The sequence below is a fragment of the Gobio gobio genome (genome assembly GCF_949357685.1).
Source record: "Gobio gobio genome assembly, chromosome: 2".
NCBI lineage: Eukaryota > Metazoa > Chordata > Actinopteri > Cypriniformes > Gobionidae > Gobio > Gobio gobio.
In genome coordinates this window covers 53,944,412-53,972,193 of record NC_137098.1, presented here as the reverse complement: position 1 = coordinate 53,972,193, position 27,782 = coordinate 53,944,412, and the positions used below count along the sequence as shown (strand labels likewise).

At 39.6% G+C, this 27,782-nt stretch overlaps 1 protein-coding gene across 1 annotated transcript; it reads right to left on the bottom strand.

Annotated features, from left to right (window-relative positions):
- Window positions 1–1,301: 1,301 nt before the first annotated feature.
- On the bottom strand, window positions 1,302–24,647 carry tnfsf10l (TNF superfamily member 10, like). Its single transcript, XM_079842449.1, has 5 exons — window positions 24,192–24,647; window positions 17,744–17,893; window positions 10,768–10,804; window positions 10,473–10,574; window positions 1,302–4,876 (listed from the first exon to the last, which is right to left on the bottom strand). Exons 1-5 carry the CDS (start codon window positions 24,387–24,389, stop codon window positions 4,422–4,424), a joined length of 942 nt encoding a protein of 313 aa, XP_079698575.1. The 5' UTR covers window positions 24,390–24,647; the 3' UTR covers window positions 1,302–4,421.
- Window positions 24,648–27,782: the final 3,135 nt, after the last annotated feature.

Sequence of the window (27,782 nt, the reverse complement as noted above, 5' to 3'; positions counted from 1 at the left end):
GCAGAAGAGTATGCAAGCTTTGGGACATACTACTTCGTCATCTTTAACGGATTCTGTTGCTTAGTTACGTGCAGCCCGTCACCATTTAAACTGCCCTGTCAATCATCGTCACAGTTAAAATCCTCCACATTCAATTTAATTTCCTACCGTATCGGAGAGAATCCTCCCGTATCGCACGTTGATCTGACATTCGTGGGTCTTTAATGCAGAGACTCCTCTCATGTGTTTGCCAAGTTAATGGCCAAACATATTCTTACAAAAGTTCACAATGCTGCTGCAGGTGAAATATAATGTGGCTAACATTGAATAAATATCTTTTCGTCAGGTTAAATACTGATAATTGCTCACTCAAACCCCTTTATCTAATCCTCTCTATTTAACCGCCAGACTCGCGTAACCGTCATGTTTGTAGTTTTTAAACACTTTTTATCCGCGTTTGTAGTTTTAATCGAATCCTCGTCCATCTCGCAATGGGTTGTGGGCAATATCAGCCGTTAGAGTGCACATCGATCTGCACTTCAGATTCTGACCGGAAATAGTAAACCATCCGGGAATATTTGGAATACTCTTTTCAACATACTACGATTTGGGACATACTAATTCTTTTTCGAATACTATTTAGTACGGATAGTATGCGAATTGGGACGCAGCGCTAGACTGAGAGACCATTTAAAGGCCTTTGCAGGTGTTTTGAGTTAATTAGCTGATTACAATGTGGCACCAGGTGTCTTCAATATTGAACCTTTTCACAATATTCTAATTTTCTGAGATACTGAATTTGGGATTTTCCTTTGTTGTCAGTTATAATCATCAAAATTAAAAGAAATAAACATTTGAAATGTATCAGTCTATGTAATGAATGAATATAATATACAAGTTTCACTTTTTGAATGGAATTTGTGAAATAAATCAACTTTATGATGATATTCTAATTATATGACCAGCGTATATATATATATATATATATATATATATATATATATATATATATATATATATATATATATATAGGCTATATATATATATATACATTTTTTTTTGTCCCTCTATGACCTCCATGTTGTTGTTTTTTATATATATTTTATATGTATATACCTGTGTGTGTATATATATTATTTTCTATTTTAATATAATTTATATTATATTCTAATATGCTTATTTGCTGCTCAAGAAACTTTTCTTATTATAATCAATGTTGAAAACAGTTGTGCTGCTTAATATTTTTGTGAAAACCATATCTTTTTTTCAAGATTATTAAATAGAATAGTATTAATTTCTTAATAAAATCAAAATCTGATTTAAAATATTCCCAGATTTTAATAATAATAATAAAAAAAAGCTAAACAAAAAGTATAAAGCAATAATAATAATAAAAAAAAGACTATTCAAAGAGCATAAAACAATAGGAGTCAATGGGAAGTCCCCATCATGATAGAAAAACAAACATTTGTGTGTGTGTGAGAAATCATCTTTTGTGTAAGAGAACCATGTGTGTCCGTGTGGGTGGGTACGTTGTGGTATTGTGTGTGCAAGTTTGGCAAAAGAAAAAGAAAACAAATGGTGTAGAATTCATGCTGGAGAGGTTATCAAACTATGACTCATTATTCGAAAAGGCACTTTAATTGTTGAAAATGACACCTTGAACTTCTGTTTTTACGACACAGATCAGACACTGTAAAATTATACAATAAAGAGAGAGAGCGTGAGAGATATCAGTACATTCTTACCAAGATGGAGACGCAACATTGGTAAACAGTGCATAACGTCTTTCTTTAAATGGAAAACAGTCCCACAGATCGCTGGTCAGAGAATTTAACAATCCCAAGGAAAAAAAACAAAAACTCTCGCTGGAAAAAGAAACACAATAGTCTTTTTGTTTTAACTTGACAGTTCATGTTGCTCACTGGATTTCACTGTTCTGCCCCCCTTAAGTTTTTCACAGCAGTCCCATAAAGTCTCCACAGAACTCTTGTGAGATTTATTCCAAGTATGCAAACCATCATATCCACCGTTTTAGAAACCAGTCAAGCAATTAATTAAAAAACACACTCCCGTATATACGCACCTAACATACATTTGTCTTCTGTGTTCACATTGTGGTTCTTCATGGTTCAGAGGGCAAGTCCTGCTGTAATCCGTCTAGATCTGAAGGAATTCAGCCATATTTCTCTTTCCTGGGCACCCCTCACCCCACTACGACCTCCATGTTGTACAGATATTTCAACTTGTTTACACATGTGCACACTCACACAAGACCTTGGACGGAGCAGATTGACTGGGATAATAAGCTTGGTTAGTGCGAATTAGTGGGATTATCCAGACTCCTTTGGGGAAAGCTCACCCAAAAATGAAAATTCTTACATTTACTTTCCCTCATTTTGTTCCAAACCTGTAAGACTTTCTTTCTTCTGCAAAACACAAAAGACATTTTAAAGAATGCTTTTTTTCTAAACAATGCAAGTCAATGCAAACAATGTTGTTTTAGACCCCACTGACTTTCATTGTATGAACAAAAACAAAAAATCTTTTGTGTTTCACAGAAGAAAGGTTTGGTATGACATGAGAGTGAGTAAATAATGACAATTTTCCATTAGGTGGATGATGTGCAAGGTCTCACTGGGCCGCGAAATTGTGGTTAATGATGGGCTCTAAGCATTGATGAGGTCCTATATGACTTCAAACTGATCTAAAATGCTTTGAACCTCCCTTAACATGATAAGAGTTAGTGTTCAGATTGAAAGTGTTCTCAGATCAGTGCATAACGACAGCCTAAAGGCACTTTTACACATACAAAACCTAGTGGTATCTGACGTCACATTCTCTAGACCTAAAAAGGCACCCTGTACGAGGACATTTTGGCATTGCGGCACATTATACCAGTCAAAAGAAAATGCTTTTGCACCAAAAATATTAACCTGCAGAAGACATCCAAGTTTCTTAATCCAGACAAATTGCTGATAAGAGTCAGACAGTCAAGTTTTGTAATGTGTGGTATAACTAACATTATGTCCGTTGCTAAATGCCACAAAGAGTCTTGGCTCGATCTCTCCCGCTGTATAATGTGATTTAAGGCACTGTCTTGGCAGGGACCCTTTTCCTCACTGACTTTATCAGTAAAAACTGGGGCAGAGTCCAGGGAGAAGAAAACACGCTTGTGGTTTACAATGAAACCCAAGCAAGTGTTTGTGCTTGCCCTCAGAAACACCATTGTGACAGCACTTGATCATTTAAGTAATCACCCTTTCCTCCTTCAAACAAACACTTTTGCCTCAGTAAAAAACAGGCTTGTATCAAGATTCACAGCGCCGTTTTCATTTGGAGAGCGCCACAGCGTTTACGTTTACCATGGGAGGCTCGTTTTGTGGGATTTTCATGCGAGAACATCACAACGCTCATACATTCAATTCCAAACCTCATGATTCTGAATTAAATACAATATATATACACAGGTTGAACCAACCAACCTCATAGAGAAGTATGCAGCGCCACTTATCAGAAGAGTGTTTTTCAGGGCACTTCGGGTGTGTTTTTGTATCTGTGTGCAGCACTAGCAAAAGCAAAGCATTATATGGGCGCGACATTTCAACAAACCGTGTATCGTAGTGTTTATTTAACCTTTCGTGTGGCCGGGACCACGTGAGCTGGGGAGCACGTGTCTCTCCCTGACAGTACTTCCTCCTGCACCCCAGACCAGACAGCAGAGGGAGACTTGTAATAGTGATTTGTGTCTGAGACTAAACGTATGTGTCTTATCGCTGTGTTTTGCATGAGTAGAAGCCATAAAAACTCAGAGTACGAGTGTTTTCAAATGCAGTCTATGCAACAAGCTGAATTCCTCTGTGTTTATGTGTGCGCGTGAACGTTTTTAGGTCCTTTTCTTGTCCGGGCATGCTGCTCCGCTGGTCCGACAGGACGGGGAGAATTCCGCTGTACTGCAACCTGCCAGGATGCTCCTTTGAGGCTGGTAGAGCTGCATACTTCCCTTCTCATCTTTCTTTCCTCCACATTCCCGCTGTCATCATTCTCGTCTCATATCTCTGTTTGTTAAACTGTTTTAGATCCGCTGTACACAAAAATATTCCCCTCCAGCGGACAAGAGCGAGTGGAGTTCACACGTCAAACCGAATACACCATTGGCACAGATTCACTTTGTGTGAGTTTTTTGTCTCTCGTGTTCATTGTTTTGCTACCGTTTCAAAGATTCTCATCTTTGATGTGATTTGTAGAAATATACATACATTCCTCTGTCTATAAAAGAAATAACCTTGTCCAAAAATGTCTCTCATTCATGCATCCTTCACATATTCAAAGTCTTAAAGAAAGGAAAGTTGAACGATGGAATTAGTCTTTTCTCTTTGGGTCGCAGCCCCAAAATGGTCCACCCAGTGGGTAATGTAGTCCCCAGTTCCTCTGACGTGCTCTTACAGATCCAGGCGGAAAGCTCCGAAATAGCTAGAAGAGTCCTCGCCGTACACCATCGTAGGAGACGAGACGGACACGAAGACCTCATCGCCCGCTCGCAGCTCAAACAGGCCGCCCTGGTACACCGAGTGAAGGGCGTATTCTGCGTCTGGAGCCCAACATTTGGTCCCCACTCCCTTGAGCAGCTGAATTGGCCTCAGGTAGGAGGTTTTCTTATAGATGCACTGGACCAGCTGGTGGCTCACGCTGTTTTGATCCCCCTCGCTGGGAGAGGGGTAACGGAAGTACACTTGGGAGTACAGGTAGTAGCGCCCGTCCTGGGGTACGCGAAGGCGCCCGTTGGCCAGTGTCATGTTGTGTAGATGGGCGCCGAAGCTCTGGTTGGCCCAAGAACGTACAGGATGGCGGCAGGACTGGTGCAGGTCTGCTTGAGGGGCGGAGTACTGAGCGCCACCTGAGTAAAAGGGAGGAGACGGACTTTCGGTTAAAACACAGTGGTGTCAAACTCCAACTCTTATACACGCATGACCAAGCTAATCATGGTCTTCAGGGTCACTAGAAGCCAACTTTTGGAGCTGGTTGGAGGACAGGACAGTGTCTTTCCAGGAGGGGAGTTAGACACTTTTGGGTTAGCATGAAACTGCAGTCACAAAAAGGAATGTATTTTTAAATAAAATGTCATTTAAAAAAAGTACACTAAATGAAAACTGTAAACAAAAATAAAAGCTAATTCAAAATGTAAATACTATAATAGTATAGGGATAATACTAAAATAACACTGAATGAAACAAAAATGCAGATCTTTGTACATTGTAAACAGTGAGCGTTACCATCTATAACGAAGCTCTTCTTTTTGAAATCTGTCATTATTTGATACTATTGCCATAACCTTTATTACTTTAACCAACATTAAAGCCCAACCTTTTTATTTTGGAATAACATGTACTTATGAATCGTGCAAAACCATTAATGTGTGTTATCTGGTGATGCACTGATATAACATTTCCTGCAGATAATGATAATTATTTTCTTTTTATGGCTGATAACCGATACATTCTCTATTCAAGTTCAAAACTATTTTGGCTAAATAAAAAAATTAAAAAAAATCACTAAAAACTAAAATAAATTGTTCAGGTATCACATTATAAATGTACAGTATGAAAACTGGACATTCGATATGAGATTTAAAGGGATAGTTCACTCATAAATGAAAATGTACTCACCCTCATGTTGTTTTAAACCTGTATGAATTTCTTCTTCTTCTGCTGAACACAAAATAAGAAATTTTGAAGAATATGGATAACCAAATAGTTTAATGGGGCCCTAATGACAACCTATGGAAGTCAATGGGGTCCATCAAACATTTGTTTATCAACATTCTTCAAAATATCTTCTTTTGTGTTCAAAAGAAGAAAGAAATTCATACAGGTTTAAAACCACATGAGAGTGAGTAAATGATGAGAGAATTTTCACTTTTGGGTGAACTATCCCTGTAAGAGTGTTATGTAATTATTATTTGTATAGAAATTATCTTCAGCCTCACTGAATTCTCACATAAAGTTAATCTAAATGTTAAAATAAGAGAAATAAGCATGCAAAATTAAATATGCTATGCATACTGTGGAAAAGCACATAATTCACAAACCAAAGCCCAACAAATTCAGTAGTAAAAATCTGAATAAAATGTTCCAAAACAAGGAGCAGGTGCCGTTTAAGGCAAGGCACATAATTCACAAGGTAAAAGGGAGGAATGAAAGATTGGTGGATTGTCTTCGCGCAGGAGAGATCAGAACAGGAAGGTATGGCTGCACAGGAGGGGAAGTCACGGACAGAGTGAAAAATCGAAGAACAGCGAGAGAGAGGCTGGGGAGGAAGGGAGGTGTAGAGGACATGGAGGAGCAGGCGGCATGTTCCTCAAACACAATGAGCCACATTCCTCAAAGAAGATCAATAACACGCTAGACCTACTCTTTGATTTACTGCTTCAAAAAGTTTTTAAAGGGCCGTTCTTCTGACAAAAGTGATAAAGAACAACACATGAAGTACAGATGTGTAGGAAAGCCCACTACAGCGGTTAATATAGATGTTCCCGTGGATTAAACTATTTCGGCTTTTTGAAGATAACGGCATGTGCAATTTTCGTAGTGCGTGTTCGTGATCCATCATCAAGCACTGTGAAGACAGGTTTGTGAATAATGCATGCACGTGTAAAAAAAAAAAAAAGCGTCCTTGCACTCCCTTGCAGTTTAATGATCATGACTCGTGCTCCAGAAACAAAGCTGGTTTGACTCGGTTTCATTTCCTTCTGAGATGCGTGACAGAATAAATCTCCCTTTTTTCCTGGCATGCATGCTGTAAATAGGACTTTGATCCGAGTAGCAGTACTTAAAAGGAACAGACAAGAATTTAGGATATTTAGTGATATTATTTTGCTGTAACTAAAAAACGAAACAATTTCAAGCTGTTTTATAATCAATTTCTTCTTTTCAGCTGTTTGCCGTGCTTTTTTTTTATGACATAGGGATGCTCTGCCACTGCCTAGCAGGATGGATGGGTAATGTACATGAAGGGCATATTTAAAGCATGTACAGTACTGGCTGGAATACACTACATGACTTTTAAAATCTGAACAGATCCTTTTTTTTTTTTTTTTTTTCATTTGCCAACTTTGTAAATGATTACAGGGAAAAACTGAGCATCATACACTAAACGACTGAGGAACACAGATTAACTGAATTTCAAACTGTTCTGAACAGAACAAATTACGCAGAAACATATGCCTCGTTGCTAGCAAATGCACGACAAATGAAAACAATATGTGTTTGGAAAATCAGCTTAAGATATCAAACATCTTTGATATCCCCAACTGGATGGAATCATAGTCTGAAGCTAAAATCAATCAATTACTTGCTACTTTTAGTACTTTAACATTATTACTTTAAAGGGCATATTGCAGGTTAAATTTATTTTCAAAATTACTATATAACCTTGTATGAAAATACCATATGAAAAGTTAAAGCAGCACTAGGTAACTTTTCAACCTTTATAATATATTTTCAAGACTCTTGTGATGATACATCGACTTACAATAGGTTGAATGACACGTCTGCCATAGCCTGATGGGGTCTGTATAGTTTTTAATTGTACTTTTAAACTTCGGGTTTCGGGTAGTAACCCGAGAACAAAAAGAACTTCAAAATGCGACTGCTTTACGGCATATACGTCACTTCCACCACCACCCCCACTTCCTTAAATTTGGACGTGCAAGCCCAACTATCGTTTGTTTGCCGGATGTTATAGTCATGGCTGAAGCAGCACAGAAAAATAAGAAAGCAAAGGTTTTGTCGGAGGAAAGCAAAAAGAGGAAACGAGAAAGTGATCGGATTAAAGGCAGGATGAGGATCAACAGTGGGCCAGCGTTTGCACATTGGCGTGAGCTGAAGGAGGAGGGGCTACATTCTTGCAAGTAAATACATATGATAAGACGTACAAAATCATATTTTAGGATACCTAACATGTCTGTGATATTGGTTTATTTGTCTTGCCTCAAGCTATAATGCAAATCGATTTTTCAAATTTGCAGATTCAGATAGGGTAGCGTGATATTATAATATTGACGATATGGTTATTACCTACCACTCAAACATTGAATTGAAGTATCATATAGATTCTGTAAAACGGTAACCAATAGACTAGGCTACTATAATGAAGCTGGCTTGTAAACGTGAGCATCGCGATCATTTGGCGTTTGAAAAAAAATAAAACCCATGAAATTATATTCATATGACATGCTGAAACATATGCCACTGTACCTGGGATGAAGACATTTCACATGCGACGCAAGCAGAACACCTGCATGTGAATCCGGCAGTATTCAGGGCTATCATGGTTGTCATGTCAACAAATGCACGTGCGATGCGTCCACTGATGTAGAATGACAGTTTACGACAGTAGTAGAGGACAATACTGTTTCCCAACTGTAGGGGGACCCCGAGAGCAAAACCTACATAGTGCTGCTTTAATGCAGGATTTAAAATCGTTTCTTTGACTGTTTGTGAAAACCTTTTTTTTTCTTTCAACATTGCATAATTTTACGTCACAAAAGGGAGTTGTTTGCCGGGCTATGAGCAAAATCTGCAGACTGGCTCTGATTTTCAGGAACTAGCAATGAGTCCTCCAGACTGCAAATCAGGGGGGAAATCTGGGCAAAAGTCTGAGCTTAAAGACTTTTTGACCTAGAACTTTTATGTTAAATTAGTTTTATAGACTAGTTTATAGATTATTATTTTAATAATTATTTTTTTTTGCACTAAGTTCACACCAAGTGTAAATAGCAACTAGATTCTATTTACACTGTGAAAATAACATTTTCTTAGCGAAAGACGATATTTACATTGTGCAAATAGCTGTTGATGTTTACTAAGTGAAATAACATACTAAGTGAAAATAATGATATATTCTATTCACACCATGTAAAAGTAGGAGTTCTTTACAATATGTGTAAATAGTAATTAGATGCTATTTATACTTTATTTTGACAGATACATACCATTTGCACCTCAGTATTGTTGTACATAAACAGGATGCAATAATAACATAGAGACAGAGTGTAAATGATTGATTATATTTATTAAAATTATTAAATGGATGCCACCTTAATAGGACAATAAAAACCCTCCCTACACCTACCCCTAACCCTACCCAATAAATGCTTTTATTATTATTAAACATTTCGTTCGGCAATTTATTTCCACTTTTAGAACATTTTCTTAAAGGGATAGTTCACCCAAAAATGAAAATTAGCCCATAATTTACTCACCCCCAAGTCATCCTAGATGTATATGACATTCTTCTTTCAGATGAATAAAATCGGAGGTATATTACAAAATTCCAGGCTAATCCAAGCATTAGAATTGCAGTAATAGTTACTCTGTTTTTGAAGCCCATAAAAAGTGCATCTGCCCATCAAATAACGTGCTCCACGCGGCTCTGGGGAGTTAATAAAGGCCTTCTGAAGCGAATCGATGCGTTTGTGTAAGGAAAATATCCATATTTAAAACTTTATAAAGTAAACTTTCGGCCGACCGCCTTCCCTGTTCAATTTATTGATGAAAGTTCCCCTGCCAATCGAAAGACTAACGCGACCAGGTGCGCTCGTCATGACGTCACGTACACATCTTGAGTTTTACTTTCAACATTCAACACTTTTCCACGGAAGGTGGTCGGCCAAAAGTTTACTTTATAAAGTTTTAAATATGGATATTTTTCTTACACAAACGCGTCGTTTTGCTTCAGAAGGCCTTTATTAACCCCCCGGAGCCGCGCGGAGCAGTTATATGATGGACAGATGCACTTTTTATGGACTTCAAAAACAGAGCCACTATTACTGCAATTCTAATGCTTGGATTAGCCTGGACTTTTGTAATATAACTCCGATTTTATTCGTCTGAAAGAAGAATGTCATATACACCTAGGATGACTTGAGGGTGAGTAAATTATGGGCTAATTTGAATTTTTGGGTGAACTATCCCTTTAATTTTTATGGAAAGTAAATGCATTTCCGATGTGATGGGAAAGGGAGAAGAACCAACTCGGCAAAAGGCAGATTCGAACCCGGGTCGATCGCGTCAACTTTTTCCACGCTCTACTGACTGCGCCACTGAAGACGTTTGTAAATGCAAGTTTTTTTTTTATGTGGTTGGCCCAACAATGGCTTTTTTTCAGCCATTGTTAGGCGGAGCTAGTGTGAATAGCACTTGCCAACAAGTCCTCATATTTCACTCTCTTTTTGTAATACCTATGTCATACCCATGTCATTATACACATTTGTGTCCTGATATTTCACAAAAACATGCCCACACACACACACCGTTTAAGTATGTTTTTAAGGACACACACACACACACACACACACACACACACACACACACACACACACACACACACACACACACACACACACACACACACACACACACACACACACACACACACACACACACACACACACACACACACACACACACACACACACACACACACAGGCTCACCTGGTAGGCTGCTAAGGGTCAGGTGGGCTGATGGCCTCTGTGTCACTGTGGTCATGAACTTTGAACCTGATGTATTATATGAATGGGGCATGGCTCTTGCTTCTGAGAGAGACAGACAGTAGACATTCAGCACTTTCAAAAACATCATATAATTTTAACCTGTTCTTTGAACTGCATTGTGTATTGTTATCGTCTATTTTTTTGTCATTATTCCTGGTGCCTCTAGCACTGTGCGTTGCATTGTCGTTGTGATTCATGGCAATTGTAGAGAAATGATGACTAATCATACACTTACCATGTAAAGCCTGTTTGGAGATGATGCTGTCTGTAACCTGTGGCAAAAACAAAAAAAGTTCCATTAGTACAGACAACAGAGCGACATATGATGACTCCTCAAATTCTAGATTGTTAACAGGAATGTGAAACTGGATGATTCAGTTTTATAATCGTGTCTTTCCTCCTTTTTTGTTTGTCTCACTGGCAGATGACTGTGGTTAAAGTTTACCTCAAGTTACAAAACAGCAACATAAGTTAATCATCCATTTTATTACAGAAATTTAATTTAAAAAAAAAAATTGCCTTTGAAGACGGCAGTTTCTAAGGACAGAAATGTTTACTTTGTGTTGAGCTGGAGAGTCTGCCAATGTATGAAATTACTAAGAATAGTTTTAAGGTCACCTTTTTAAAGGGCAGTTTTTCAGTAGTCTGTGACGGCCATATTTCAACCAGTCAAAGCCCGGTATCCAGATCATTAGTTCCACCGACTAGGTCTTGAACTAAAAACACTCTGATTACTGGCTCATTTCCACTGCCTCGGGCCAGGCTCAGCTCAGGGGTAATATGTTCCAAACACCATCTGATTGGACTAAATTAAACTAATTGAAAACTCTTGATGATTTGTTAAAAATGTAGTCACTGATTGAATCGCTGCATTAATACCATTCAGGGAAAAATACCAAACAGAGAATGTCAGCAAGAAAGTGGTGAAAAAATATATCCCACATAATCCATAAAGCTGTTCAGATTTGAAAAAGTTAAGTAACAAGCCAAAGTTTAACCCAACTCCCTCAGCCTGGTTTTGACCTCTCTTCGCATTTTCTTTCCTCTTTCTTGAATACTTCTTGGATAAAGGTTAAACACCAGAGTTAAGACAAATATAAAGTTTGGCATGCAAGTTTTACAATCTATTTTAGTCTATAAAATCTATAGTGTTTTGCCTTTCCGTGTTTCGCAGTATGTGTCCAGTTGTTGTGTATTACTGTCTATGCTAAAATAGGAATGGCTTTTTAAGGCAAACACTTTAATTTAAGCTTTCTGACATGACTTGTGTTTGATATCACTTTTTTTTCTTAAGGAATAATAGTTTATACCCTTTCCTCCCTCTCTCTCTCTCTCTCTCTCTCTCTCTCTCTCTCTCCTCCCCAGTCCCTCTCTGTCTGGCATCATCCATGAGTGAGTGTGTGATGGAGTCTCTGTTGTTCTTGGCGCTCTCTCTCTCCTCTCCATTCATCAGACAGCCGAGTGCCTGCAGGCTTTATAACGTGACATAATCTCACCCAGGCCACAGCAGAGATGGATTTCTGACCACAGTTTTCCCTTTTTCACTTTAATTTCTGGTACACTAAATGATCCTGAAATCAATTCCACGCCTCGGATCAGAAAAAGGCTGCTTTACTAACATGTTCTTGTACAAGCTGCATATCAGAGAAAGAGAGAAGGAAAAAAGAACAAGATGGATTCATAGAAATCATTCCGATTGTCTTCATAATTATTATCATCTTTCCTGCTTTTATTTACATTTATTTTTATATAAATATATTGATGGATAAATGGATAGGCTATGCAATTATTGTTGGTGGTTGCTAGAAGGTTGCTATGATGGTGTTCTGAAAGATAGTTGCTAGGGTGTTTGGGGTGGATGCTGGGATATTGCAGAAAGATGGATGGATGCTAGGATATTCTGGGTGGTTGCTAGGGTGTTGCTATGATAAATGGACTGCATTTATATAGCGCTTACAACAGACCCATGGCCATCCAAAGCGCTTTACACATTGCCTCACATTCACCCATTCATACACAGACGGTGGTGTCAGCCATGCAAGGCGCCATCCAGCTCGTCGGGAGCAGCTGGGGTTAGGTGTCTTGCTCATGGACTTGGTCAGGTGGAACCGGGGATTGAACCACCAACCTTCTGGTTTGTAGACAACTTACATGTACCACTGAGCCACTGCCGCCCCAGCGCCCCTATGCAGTTGCTAAGGTGTTCTAGGTGGTTGCTATGGTGTTTAGGGTGGATGCTAGGACATGGAAAAAAGCTGGATGTTAGGGTATTCTGAGTAGTTGCTAAGGTGTTGCTATGCAGTTGCAATGGTGTTCTGGGTGGTTGCTAATGTGTTGCTATGCAGTTACTAGGGTGTTCTGGATGGTTGCTAGGACATCGTAGATTGACAGATAGATTTTTAATTATTGATTATATGCTAGGTATTCTAGCTGGTTGCTAGGGTGTTGCTATGTAGTTGATATGATGTTCTGGGTGGCTATTAGGCATTGTTTTATTGTTTGGTACTGTTACTAGGACATTGCAAAAAGATCCTAAAGAGAATTTAGGAAACAAAACAAACATGTGAGACCAAAAAGAATTGAAAGAAAACCTTTCAGGATTTTAAAACTCCTTTTCCTCCAAGCGCAATTCCCTTTCGCTGTCCAGTCTTGTTCTACACAAAATTCTACAGGACTGTAAGAATCAATTAAGAATTGAAAGCTCCTGTAGGACTTTTGGCTTATCCAGGAATTCTTAGTTGATCCCGTCATGTTCCTTTTGGAATGGTTCCCATTAAGGACAGATAATGCAATAAGAATCCTTCACACAAACATTTGTCAGTGAGGCCTAGTTAAAGTGTGTGCGCAATCTGTTCTGGAAAACACAACAGGGTTCAGAAGGTGGAGGGCAGAGAACAGACCCATACAAAGACCTCAACAATAACAATAAACACACCCAATGTTAAACCTTTGGCCCTTACACCCGTGTGCCAGAAAAGGCGTGCGGCCAAGGAAGATTTTTCCTCCATTCATAGAGCAGGAAGCGGGTGAGTGCATGCACACAGCGTGCGGATAAAGCCATTAGCGTCCTCTCCAGCTGAGTTTAGTTGAGACGGCAATCCAATACTTTTATGCGGCCGCCAGTGCCAGAGTTTGCTCTGCCGTTGAGATACTGAAGCACAGCGCGTTCCCTTCCGCCAGGAGGCTTATTAATAAATAACTGTTGCTTTCCTTGAGGCGTAGAGAATGGCAAACAATAAATCCCAGAGCGCTACACTTTGCTCGGTGTGACTCAGGTAAATGGCTAATAACCCACAGTACTGATAGACACAAACACATACTGTACACACACTCTCTGCTGGATAAAATCAGTGCACGCCTGTTAGGGGCCTTTAAATGAATGGGGTGTGCGTATATGCTTACAAGTTGTTTCCTGCCATTCTTGGCTGCCGTCTGAGGTCGGCCCCATTCCTCTGTCCCCCGGCCCCCTTCACTAGAGACCTCGCCGTTCCACTATAGAGCACAACAGTCTCCTGGATCTGACCCTAAGCCCTGTGAGAATTAATCTCTCTCTTTTTCTTTTTCCTTCCCCCTCTGTAAAAGTCTCCATCTATTCACCTGGGGCCGGTTGCACAAGCTGTGCGTAAGTTACAGCTTAGCCTAGTTGTAGCGTAAATGAGAACTATATTTGACTATTACACTTAAATCAAATGCAACACTTTGTATAAACTAAATATTTATGAAATCTTCCAACCGGGAGTATGTAATGCAATTGGCCTGCCAGTAATATGACAGACTGGATTACATCAGAGAGAGCATGATTTGTGTCAACTTTGTTTCTCCATTTAGGTCTTAAGATTTACAAGCAGCTGGTGCAACCCTTCACTTAAAAAAAAGCAGTCGGGGGTTAGTTCTATTTGTGCCGGTGTCTTCCTTGCTTTCTCTCTCTCTCTCTCTAGTCAGGGATCTCTGCCACAGTGACACTTAATGAGGTGTTAAAGATGTGACAGGCTGTCTTCAGTCTCTCTTTTGGTGTGTAGAACGGGCTTGAAGACTTCCGAGGCTTTAAACCCGACTTAATCTCTCTTTCTTTCTCTCCCTCACTCTTTTTTTGACGGAAGGTCGCTATGGAGCACTCGTTGAAATTCGACTCTAAGTAATACCAGCTTTGAGAGCTCAGCACATATTTGGCAAAAGGCAAGCCATGGTGTACTCCACGCAGAGCAACATGAGAACACCAACTGGACCGGCCTTTATTACTTTATTAACTTCTTTCTCTTTTTCTTCCTTTTCACCCCAGCGAGTCTCGTGTTCACTTGTTACCAAACCCCCTCTGCGTCCACAAGATAGCAGTTTCACGAAGTTTTACCAAACAAACAATACATTCATCCAGACAAACCGCATGTAGTAAAAGCGACCACATCATCGAAAACAGTCCTTGAGCTATGATCATGGAGAAGATAAAGGGTTAGAGGGCAGACAGAGATGGCCTTTGTGTTGGTTCTGAGGCTGGCGGAAAAAAACTTTACGGCTGGCGGAATGCCCCGAGTATGATCACTGCTTTCATCGTAAATCTGTTTGAGACGCCGGTGGTGATGCAGCGCTGCCTCAGTGGCGGATGTGAGCCCGAAGACGAGATGCTTCCTCATCTAATGAGTCATTAGGAGAATCCGAGACAAGCGGAGAGCGGGGACAAAACGTCCCATTTAGCTTTGCGGGAAACTGAGGAGGGATTTAGGGATATTGAGATGACTCAAGTGGCTGCTGCGGGGTCCTGTTCAGGTGCAGTTTGAGGATATAATAATCCTTGGAATGCTGATATTATTTCTGGGCTGGACCGTATCCATTCTGGATGTTGTAGAGTCTTTTGATTTGTTGACTTGCGTTCGGGTTTCTGCATGTGACCCTGCGGACGCAGCCATCTGTTTGGTGAATTAACCAAACTCTTCCACTCTTGTTAGCTGTGCAGTTCCGTATTATGCAAAACCCAACAAGGGCCATGGAAAGTCAAGGAGCAACAATGGTCAGTGGTTTGCGTCTACTTCACGTCTCTACGCCGCTTGTGTGCTGAGTCCGGCTAAAGTCGAGAATCTGGAGGACGTATGACTTTTCTATTTGCTTTTTTTTGAGTCCTCCATAATAACTACCAGGTGTTCTGGCATTCTCTGGATTCTGAAGGTCTTCGCTTCAGAGTTCAGAAACACGCATTTCCTTCATCTCTCCTCACTCACTCATTCCCTTTCCTTCGCTGCGAACACTCTCTCGATCCTCCTTATCCTCTCATTCTTTTTCTGTGTGCTTTACCTCTGTGCTGACATGAAGCTGGAAAAAAGCCCGAAGCCTCGGCGTGTGCCTGTTCGGCCAGTTTCTTTCTCTTTGTGTAAATGTATTTTTTCTTTTCGTCTAAATCTGAATCTCACTCTTTTATTCGTATTGACGTGTGAACATACATGCACATACACGTTATTTCTCTCTTTATGTATTTTGGGTCTTGCATACAGTCTGCCCCATGTTCTGGCAAAACTCTCCATTATTTGTTTACTTTTTCCACTGACCGATCCCTTAGCATGATCGGGGAATTCTTTAGCGCACCATAATTGCATCTCTCAGAAGTGGCGCATGTGTTTTTAATTAAGAGGCAAATGCCTCTGTCTCTGAGTGCCAATAAATTGTTTGCAGCCTCACTCAATTAGTAGTGAAAGATTTGACGGTACGCACGGGCTGTTGCGCATAGCGGCAGGAGGGGGGGTGGGTTGGCAGGGTAGACATGCTCCATATAATCTGATAACATATATTCCCGGAGCTGAGAGACTTGGGTAAACAAAGGGGTGACACGGAATTTAATTTTTATTTTTAAAAAGGCATTTAGAAGTTCCGACAACATAATGCAAAACAAACCCTGTTTACCCCAAATGTTTCCTGGTTTTATTGTGAATTATTAATTTGTGTGGGTTGTTCCAAAGAAAGAATTTCTTTCTCTTCTGCAAACAGCTTTTACTTTTTTGCTGATCTCACTTATTCCATGTGGGCTATTGGATAATGTTAACCAATAGCCAAATAGCTATTTATTCAATCTGTCTCAAATTGATCAAATCAAGTAGGGATGCACAAAATATTGGTACAATAACAGTAATCTGCCAATATTAAAAATTATTCAATTTATTGTATTGGCGCATAATGAATTTTTCATTTTGATGTATTTAGACAAAATAGTATGAAATATTATCCATTTATTTGTTATCTACCTTAACATATAATACTAGTGTTCAAAGGTTTAGGTTCAGTAAGATTTTTTTTTTTAAAGAAATTAATATTTGATAAATTAAATGTATAAATTGATCAAATGTGACAGTAAAGACTTTTACATTTATAAAAAAATATTTATTTTCAAATAAATGCTGTTCTTTTGAACTCTGTATTCATCAAACAACACGAAAAAAAAGTAACATGGTTTCCACAACTGTTTTCAACAATGATCGTAATAAAAAATATATTTCTTGAGCACCAAATCAGCATATTAAAAAGATTTCAGACAGATTAATGATACTGAAAATGCAGCTTTGCATCACAGAAAAAACGTAATACTTTTTGCATCAAATAAATGCAGCATTGAAAGAAAGACATCTTTCAAAAACATTTTTAAAAAATCTTACGACCTCAAACTTTTGATTGGTAGTGTGTTTAATGTAAATAAGTGTTTGACTTTACTTTATGCTTTGCAAGTCCAATCACACCTTTAGAATGAGACTCTTTCTAAAACCAAGCCCTAGGCTATCAAACATGTCAGTTTTATTAATGTAAAAACCACTGGAAGGCTGTGAGGGGGAAAAGCTGGATGCTGAAGGGATAACCAGCCACGCCAGGGGAAAACCAAGACATTTCCTTCAAATCTGAGCTCTGACTGCTAGACTGGTTCATGATCAGGACAAGGGGGTGAGTCACCCTCTACAATGCTGCATATACAAGCATAAATGCCTGACAAACTCTCCCATGACTCAACCATCCACTTTTCTTCCCTTAGGAGATTGTAATCACTTGCCAGGACACATTTATGGTCACAGCAAGTTGCTTCATGCTGCGAGGAACTTCATTTGCAACTGTTGTCCATGCATTAAAAAGGCAGATGATGTTTTTAATAGCTGTTATTAAGACACGGCTTGCCTCGACAGATCCCGACAAATGAAGGCAGAATGTTGTGCAACAAGTAAAATCAAACAAAGACTTGAACTCACCTTGGAAATATAGGCCTTGATACCCTCAGCTAGTTTGATGCAAGGCTCTCCAAACAGTTGGGCCAGGTCTTCGGGAATGTCCCGGTCTTTATCCAGGGCGTTAAGCAAGCCCAGGCACCGCAGCTCTTCTGTAACCCCCTGACTCTTAACCTGCCAATAGGATAAAAATTAGAACACAAGTCCAAATCACAACCCCATGATCTGTAAATTAAAATGTGGTTTGAATGCCACGTCCTCCCAAGGAACAACGAGAACAGCACTTTGGTTTGGGAAGCAAATTGGGAAACGGGGCTGAAGGCATGCTCAACGAGGAAACAATCTGCTCAAGGCCGAAGCGTAGGCTGAAGATCAAAATGAGGGCACGTTTCCCTCTTGACCCCTTCCTGGAAATTAGATGAGGACATCTGCAATGGGGCTGGCTATGGAAAGCCAATGGGGTACAAGTTCAGCTCAAAGACCTTGAGCCAGCTGGAGAGGTATGTCCTACATAATGAGGTACTTCAAATGACCTTGCTCTTATTTTCAGTCTCTTTCTCTCTCTTTCTGTCCCTGTTCAGAAACCCGGAGCCACTCCAAGAAATATATGTTGCCAGTTAAGGATCTCTGTGTGCAATTTCGAAGCCTTGAGTCACGGTCCGCCAAAGCTCCTAATGACTCTCCAGTCGCCGGCGGAGCGTGGCAGCAGAAGGTGCGTTTTGTTAACTCTCGCCGCGTTACGGTTTTCAAAGCGAGTCAGGCAGGTAATGAGGGTCCCCCATGTTCAGCTGGGCTGTTCTCACAGGAACAGCTCAAGACTGATCTGAGACCAGTATTGCAATTTCTTGTGTAACCGCACAAGCGAGGCTGGTCCTAGTCCGGGAAGCACTAACAGGACTGGGGCCTGACGTGTTCATATGCGTTGATCGACAACCGTTTGCGGTTTGGTCTAATGGGTAAAACGAATGACTTCAGCATAAGCAGAATATTACATTAAGAATAAAGGCTATTTTGGTCGCACTTTACCATACGGTTACATTTGTCAACATTACTGACTAGATACAGCATAACAGGGGTCAACAATGCCAGGGAAACAGAGTTTTGGGTGCAACTGAGTTTTACTTTTATTTATCTTATACATCTGTTTTAACAAACTTAAATGTTTGGTTTTCTGTGATGTATTCAACATGGCTGTTGCTAATTCTGCAAATTTTTCATAATTTTATCTGGCTAATATACAGTAGAGGAGGTTTTGTCGAATAGTTTTGAAAGCATCAGAATGAGTTAAAAACTAAAAAAACTAATTGCATTGTGTTGCATGTTGCATATTTGCGTTTTTGTACAGAAAAAAAATTTTAGTAAACAAAATATGAATACAATTTTGAACTATTAATAACATTTTGAACTATTGTTAAAAAAGTTGGGGGTCGGCAAGATCTTTAAATGTTTTTGAAATAAGTCTCACCATGCAAGGCTGCATTTATTTTTTTATCAAACATATAGTAAAAACAGTAATATTGTGAAATTGTATTACAACTTATATTTTAATACTTTAAAATGTGATTTATTCCTATGAAAGTGAAGCTTAATTTTCACCAGCCATTACTCCAGTCTTCATGATCCTTCAGAAATAATTTGCTAATTTGATGCTCAAGCTTTGAGGCTTATTATCACAGTTAAACACAGTTGTGCAGCTTAATGTTTTTGTGGAAACAGTAATATTTTTTTCATGATCCTTTGATGAATAGAAAGTACAAAAGAACAGCATTTTGAAATAGATTTTTTTTAAACAATAAAACTGTTCATCTTCCAATCAATTTCATACATCATTCTTGCTGAATAAAAGCATTCATTTCTTTTCTTTATTAACTTTCTTAATTTTTAAACATCTTTTAACCCCAAACTTTTGTGGTAAGACCAGCAGAATTCTAATTGGTGAGCCCTGAATATATGTTCAAATTAATATTTGCTGTAAACATACTGTTCGTTTTTAGTCCATGATACATGAGCCTTCCTATAAACATGTTCTAATTAGAGGTTGCTTACTCTGATAAGCTATATTTACCACCTGAGCTATAGCTTTCTGAGCTACTTTTACCTGGAAAACAGAAACGCCCTCTGGCAGTTCATGGTTTGATCACGAAAACCCAGTTTATCTGATGCGTCATATCTTGTGCTTGCGTGTACATGTTCGAAACCTTCATAACTGTAAACAACTTCTTGTCTTGTAAGTGCTTACTTCCTGATACTTCGCTCGTAGAAATGGGTCAGTTACACATGCCCTGAAATCTGAAGTACTGTCCAGGGTGTGGATGAGTGTGAGCCAGCAATTGATCATTTGTCATCATGAGCTACACCAAATAAATTAAACAACTCTGGGTCAACGCTGCTACACCCTAATACGTGTAAACTCCAACAGTATTGCTATACGTAATCGCTCACAGATGGGCCGACTCACAGAAACCATGTCGCTCAATACCCGGTAAAATAAGTCAAATCAACATAGATTGAGTCATTGGTAGTGAGACTAGTGGCGCTCAGGAGGGTTTCTGATCCCAGTGAGGGCAGCAGGAAGTGGGGAACAATGCTTCAGTGTTAGCCCTGATTTCTGTAGCTGGGGAAAAGAAGCCACCACTGAACTTTCTGCTTCACTCCACATCCATTGCTTTTTTGGGAAAGGATTAAATAAGAGAAACCAGGCATGTAACTTAAATCCATGCCAGGGGCTCTCTGTCTCTCCATCTCACTATAACGTCTCACCCTTCCTCTCGCTTCTCTCTTTTTGGTCAATCCATGATCCACGTGTGTGTTTTTTCTAGTTCCCCCCCTGCGGTCTCAAAGAAAGGAAAGCAGCATGAAAGTTGGTTGTGATCTAAATGATCTGCGAGGGCTGAAGCTCTGCAACTTCGGATGAGTTCCCCGAGGGCAACAGGTTAGTCTAAGCAGGTCTTCAAAGGAAACTTCAGCCAAATAGTCAATTTGTGCATTTGGCAAAGAACAAACTCCGAGGAGATTGTTCTTTCTCTTTCCTTCTCTAAAAGACCACACAGAAGTCAAAACCTGTCTTGGCAATAGTAAGCAATGCTGTGGCCTTGGGTCGACTAGTCTCTAAAAGCAATAAATCATGTCACGGGAAGAAGGGAACCCCCTTTTTGAGCAAAGTTTGAGTTTTATTTAGACTCACACAATGAAAAGTATGCAAACAAGTTCAGTAGGTGCTTTCCTCTCAATGACGAGTTTCTCTAAAATTAGCGCATGTCTACAAATGACACAAACAACGAGTTAAAGTTAGTGATAGAATGCATACTCCGCGTGCCATCGGCCCTCTAGTACACACCTGTGCATACAAACATTCGACTTTACAAAGACCCATGCCATTGTGTGTGGCAAAAGCCCTGGTAGCCAAGGGTAACTATCCTTTTTTCCTCATAATCACCTTTGTCTTGGCTCCTCTCATTGGCTCATAAATCTCTGGTAAATGGCCAATGAAGACAGGCCTTATTAAGAGTCCATTGTGATGCGTTTTTAAAGCCCTCTGGGTGTTCTATGAAGTCTCGCGCCATCGCCGCCCCGTTCTGCTCTGTCTGACTGAATGTTACACTTCTAGAATACTAACTACGTGTCTGTCGGTGGACCCCGGCTTCTTTTCCCAATCCAAATGGGGCCCTCGTTTTGTCCTGCAAGAATATCCAAGCACTTCTGAGAAGCAGGATTTGTTTGCTTTTTTTTTTTCTCTGCACATAATTAATTCAGAAATTAAACTTGACATGGACAGATTGGAGTAATTATGAACTTAGTTTAACTCGAGTTACTTGATTGAATAACAAGTTTTAGCTTCCTTTAGGAGCTAATCTCATCAGAAAAGGCGTTACATTTGATTATTGTCAAATAAAGGCCGATAAAACACTTCCTTCTTTGGAACATTCAGTCCGCAGTGTTTTCATTGCTGTACTAATGGCGCTAAATGAGGGAGTAGAGTTGTTTACTAGCCGTCCTGTTGGTGTAAACCGGGGCTTTGTTTGTCCTTGCAGGCTCTGATAATGGGGTAAAATGGAGGTGTTTACTCGTCTTTTAGGACAACACTGTGAGCATCCCATCTGGCCAGTGCACCAAGATGAGCACAGGATATTTATGTTAGTGCAGAAGAATGTTCATTAGGCAACAGCTGTGAGTGTGTGTGTGTGAGAGATAAAGTGAGTGCATATGTGTCTTTATTTTCAGCCCATTCTCACACAATAGCTCAATTTGTTTCTTCTTGCCTTTTCAGCTTGTCATTGTGTTGAATTGATGACCGTCCCTCTGGGAAAAAAAGATCTTTAATCCTTCAGCAAACACCACGGTGAGGTTTAATCCTTGAAAATATTTTCCTAAGGCTTTTGGTTCATGTACGACTGAAACTTCATCATAACTAGGGCCCTCGGAATAGGCCAGGAGATATTTCAAACCCCTCTCAGATTTATTAGAAAAGCCCGCGTCTTGTGTGTTACGCAAGATTTATACAGAGAAGTGAATCATTACTTGGCCTAGTTTAGTTCGTTTAGAAAAGACGAAAAGTAAAAAGCTACTTTGTGCTACCTAATCAATTTAGATGCAGGACGACAAATTATATGCATAGTCGCTTCATATCGGTAAAATTTATACGCAGCTTTGTCCTCGTGTCAGTTTTGTATTTAAGGGCTGAACCAGTGTGTGTAACGCTGGAAACCATCCATGCCTTCTTCGGGCCTGGCAAACATAGCGTAACATGAATCCGCAAAGAATTATCAGAGAAAAGCAGCCACAATTAGATGTAATTATATGTTCTACATAAAAAGCATGATATTACAGTGAGAACGAGAGGGAAAGATTGAATAAGAATGAAGCCCAAACGTGAAGGCGAGGGGAAAACAAGAGGGTGAGCGAGTGAGACGTTGTGGATCTTGGCAATGGAAAATGTCACAGGAGGTTTACCATGGGGAGCCTGAGAGGAGACAAACATTTGCTTGCAGGGTATAGCTTTACAATGAATTTCTGTTATTGTTGCTGAGGGGCCAGTCTAGGACTGCACGTATCGTGTCGGTTGAGGAAGAAGGAGATTGAGGTTGGTATGAGCTGCAGGCACCAGACAGTACCATGACCCGGCACCTTCCGGCTCAGTCCGACACCTAATCTAAACTGATTTAGTCAATCGTAGTTACTTATAAATAGGTCAGCCGGAACCCTGTGTAATTTCAATGGTGATGACTTGCGTGGGAGCTTCTGCCGTTATCCTCTCTGTTGTGTTTACAGTCTCGCAGTGTGACCGTGAATTAACCTTGCTTTCTTTTTCCCCTCAGAGGTAGAGCGGTTATTTGAAACAATCAGTCTTATCTCACCGGGCGCTATCGTTTTACAGGCTTTGCTGATCGAAGGGCAGTTTTATATTGAGCGTATTACAGCATAGGTAGTAACTTATTTGACTTCTAATATGAGTTCAGGGTTTATTAATATAATAGGGCTTACAAAATCCTACATCAACCTATAGGTTTTGGGGTTTGGGGTGAGAGTATGACTAAATGCTTCATTTCATCACAAAAAGGCAGAGCATGATAGATATGCACTACATATGGTTGAGTACACTTGTTGTCAAAATAACACTTATCCAATAAGCTCAACATTGTGACTTCATATGTGATTCATAGAATGTTGATGATGTATTCTATGCTGTTGTGTGTATTTCTTTAACACTATGTCTATGTATTGTGCTGATTCACGACATCCAGACAGGCAGTAAAAGTTAGGCAATAAAGCATGCATAGGAACTTTTGAAGCGTTTCCAACACAATACAATGTTGCGAAACAAGTACACAATTTCCTTGTCTTCCTTATTGTTTTTTTTTTGTTTGTTCTTCAGTAGTTTTGCATATTTAATTCATACTGTTAACAATTTGGCAAGTCATATGATTCGCAGTAATGTTTACATTAGAAATGTTTGTTCAGACACTTGTTGTCTTTTTATGATGATGATGATGATTATAATAATGTGAGGTTAACCTAGATCACACATAAAACGTGATTTTGATTCGTATGAAATCATTTTGATATGAGTCATGTTAATTGACAGTCTTTACAAAACCGCAAATTATCAAATTAAATTACTATAGGCTAAATAAACCATTTTCCTATCACATTTCCAATGCTTTGCTTCATTTGACTATGTTAATTCTTGCATTCTCTATGTATTTTGGAATAAAAACTGATCTGAAACTTAGTAAAAGTTCTCCTCTGTTGCAGACTTGGTCTGACCGTATGTCAAAACTTGGTGAGCTACCTACCTTGACAGCATTTTTGGGCACGAGAAACACGCTGTCTAAGCAGTGCACTAGGTTTTGAACGCGCCGTCGCCCCGAACGCGCCTGTGATGCCCAAAAATACTTGGTGGCATGAAACTCACTAAGTTTTAAGACACGGCCTGTTCATCTGATAGCGACAAGAAAAACAAATCAGTGCTTACCTGCGTTAAAGACATGTTTAAGTAGACAAAGAGTCCGGTGGTCGAGGCGATTTGCAGCACGACCACCACGATCACGACCATTGCGATCCATAACTTAGACGGCGAGTCTCGACCACGGCTGTTCGCCGGAACCATCATGTATGTGGTGGACTCGCTGCTGACCGACCTGAAGTAATCCTGGTTATTCTGAGTAGCCATGGCATTCCTAAGACGTGAGTAGATACGCAGTTAGGGACAAATAGAAATCAGCAGCGGGACGTTGAATAAACTCCTTCTTGTTGGCGCAGAGCGGCCGTGGGAGGGTAGAGTCTGTCCCACACTCGCATGAAGTCAGTCAAAGCTGTCGAACTAGTGCGCGCGGGTGTGTGTGTGTGTGTGTAGACGCTGAGGGGTTGAGTCTGAAGAGTTTCTCGAGGTACTGCAACTCCTCATGATTCCCTTAACCCTTTTCCTTATACAAGACGTCCCAAATGAGATCCTGCAATATTAATAAATACTCGAAAAATGTCGTTAAGCAATATTTTATATCGCTTCAAATTGTTATTGTGATATAAGCCTACATAACATTGGTCACACTCTCCCAACCTTTGATATTACAAGATGCCCTCTTTAATGCTGGAGAACCAGCAGGGGTTAAAAAACCCATTTAAACCAGTGGTTGGTTCTCAATCTTTTTGACTCCAAAAAGGCTCCATATTTTCGCCAACAATATTTGAAGACTTGATGAATTTTCCAGTTTATGATTTAGTGTATAAGGTTTAAGGATATGAATTTAAAAAAATAAATAAATAGATTATTTAAACCAATAGAATAAATAAGGAGTTGCATAATGAAATGCATATTTATAATAAAAATGCCCATGGAGTTATAAGATTGTATTTACATGACATTTTCCAGGACTACAAATCACACAAAATTAGGCCATCATGTAACACTTTTTGCTGTGGGGTTGATTATAAATATTTATAGAAATATCTTGTTTTATGTTATTTTATGCTTGTTTTGTTTTATTTTAAATAATCCTGAGGCCTCTTTGGAAGTTTTCTAGGGCCCCCTAGTGGACCCCAGGCCCCTGCTTGAGAACCACTGGTTTAAGCCAGCTGGTCTAGCAGGTTTTAGATGACCAGCAAGTTCAAGATGACCAGTTAAAGTGTCCCAAACCCCTCTAAAACCAGCCAACAGACCAGTCTGACCAGGTTGGGAAACCAGCAAACCACATAAGGCTGGCTTAAGATGTTATTTTGCAGAAGGTTAACTAAAAGCTTTATATTTATTTGGAACTTGTCATTTTTATTTATATAGTACTTAAAAAATTATGTTAAAGACACACCTGGGCTGGGGTCAGATTAACAAAATCTTATGTTACATTTCTTATGAAGTTGTAAGAATGTTATTAAGTGCAATTCTTGGAAAATTATTAAGAAGTTTAGATATTTTCTTAAAAACATTCCTTTCTTTTTTTTTTACAGTCTTTGGTGTTGTATGGTGGTTCTTGCGAAGGCTCCCTTAAAACATGCAGAGGCATGATGTAGGTTATTAAAAAACCTACAAATTGAATTTCTGGTGGGTTTTTGGGCAGCTATTTGTGTGGCTGAGAAGGACAAGATGACAAATGTAGAGGATCTAGGTAAAATATATATTAAGGCTAAGGCAGAAAGATGACCTAGAATGATCTGTGAACATCTGACTAAAACAACTGAAGATGAAAGACTTTGAGTATGTCTAATAAATTACGTTTATCACTTGTACTCTTCTGCCGTCTTGAAAATTCCAGTCGTTTTGAGATAAACGGTCCACAGTAAAACTGAAGGGACTCGAAACTTCATTCCTCTCCACACACTGTAAATATATCTGCAGCCTTTCTGTCTGTTTCAGCCATAAACAGCAGGAGACGAGCATCGTGTGTGAGCCGTTGCATATGTTTGTCTATACTAGGGTCTAGTGGAGATGGAACACAGATGTCTGATAGATTTCGGTTGGTCAAGGCTCATGGTCGGCCCGAGGAAACAGACGAGACCAGTGCTCACACCTCAAGCATGGATCCTCGCTGGTCTCTACTATGGAAGTGCACCAAAAGAGGTGAGCATTCGAGACGACAACTCATGGTTGGATCACTCATGTCTGCTATTCTGAATGATTTCTAGCAATGGCATTTAGTGGAGGAAGAAGAGCAATATGAAATTGCAGTAGCCTACATTATGACTGAAATGTTATAAGTATGCAAATGAGGCATTATCTAATTAAATGTACTAATTTGCGTACTTTCTCAAAACAGAAATCTCAACATTGGATAAGCCAGTTTCAAAATTTGTGTTTAATTTTGTTGACATAGTTTTTTAGAGGTTTTTACAGAGGGGAAATTACATATTATTTGATCACTTCGTAAGTCAGAAAAAACTGTTAGGAATAAAATGTTACATAAATCAGGCAAACAATATAATCTATATGTTCCCCATGTTTAAAATCTTCAAAATATAGATAGGAATAATACTGTAATTTTGTATAAGTGCTATTGAACTGGAGATTTCAAGGCTCAGCATGAAAATACTCATTTTAAGAAAACAGCCTTTTATTGTCATTGAAATCGACATATGCACATAGATAAAGTGTAATAAAATAAAAAGCACTTAAATGTGTTTTTTGGATGTTTTCTTTCATGTGTATGACATGGAAGCAAAATACCCCAAAATGAAAAAATGGACCATTGCATAAAAATAAAAAAAAGGTTTTGCGTGCATTCTCTTGTCTTAAAGCAGGGGTGGGGAACGTTGATCCTGGAGGGCCACTTTCTTGAAGAGTTTAGCTCCAACCCAAGGTCTCCAAGGTCTGAATCCGAAATCGCCCCCTAAACCCTCATTCTCTCTTTCCTTACTTTAGTCCACAGTTCACTTGAAGGAGTGAATGAAAACAAGGGAATACTTACACAAATACGAATTTGTGTGTACATCAGCTGTACACTCTTGCGGTGCAATGTGGGATAGAATGAGTGCACTCAATAACCTCCACTATGGTTTTGGACACCACTACAAATGGCTGTCCCCTCAAATAGTGCCCTATTTAAGGGTATAGGGGGGCGATTTCGGATTCAGCCTTGGTCTTCAGGATTACAGGCAGGTGAATGTTTTTTTCAGGGTTGGAGCTAAACTCTGCAAGAGAGTGGTCCTCCAGGATCAATGTTCCCCACCCCTGTCTTAAAGGGACAGTTCACACACACACACACACACACACACACACACACACACACACACACACACACACACACACACACACACACACACACACACACACACACACACACACACACACACACACACACACACACACACACACACACACACACACACACACACACACACACACACACACACACACACACACACACACACACACACACACACACACACACACACACACACACACACACAATGAAATCATTTGGTTGAAATCAAGTGTTTTTTGTCCATGCAATGAAGGCCAATGGGGTTTAGTGTTGTTTTTATGCATGGACACTTTTGAGACAATTTTCAATATATCTTTTTGTGTGTGTGTTTTTCCGAAAAGAAAATAAGTCAAACCGGTTTGGAACAACAT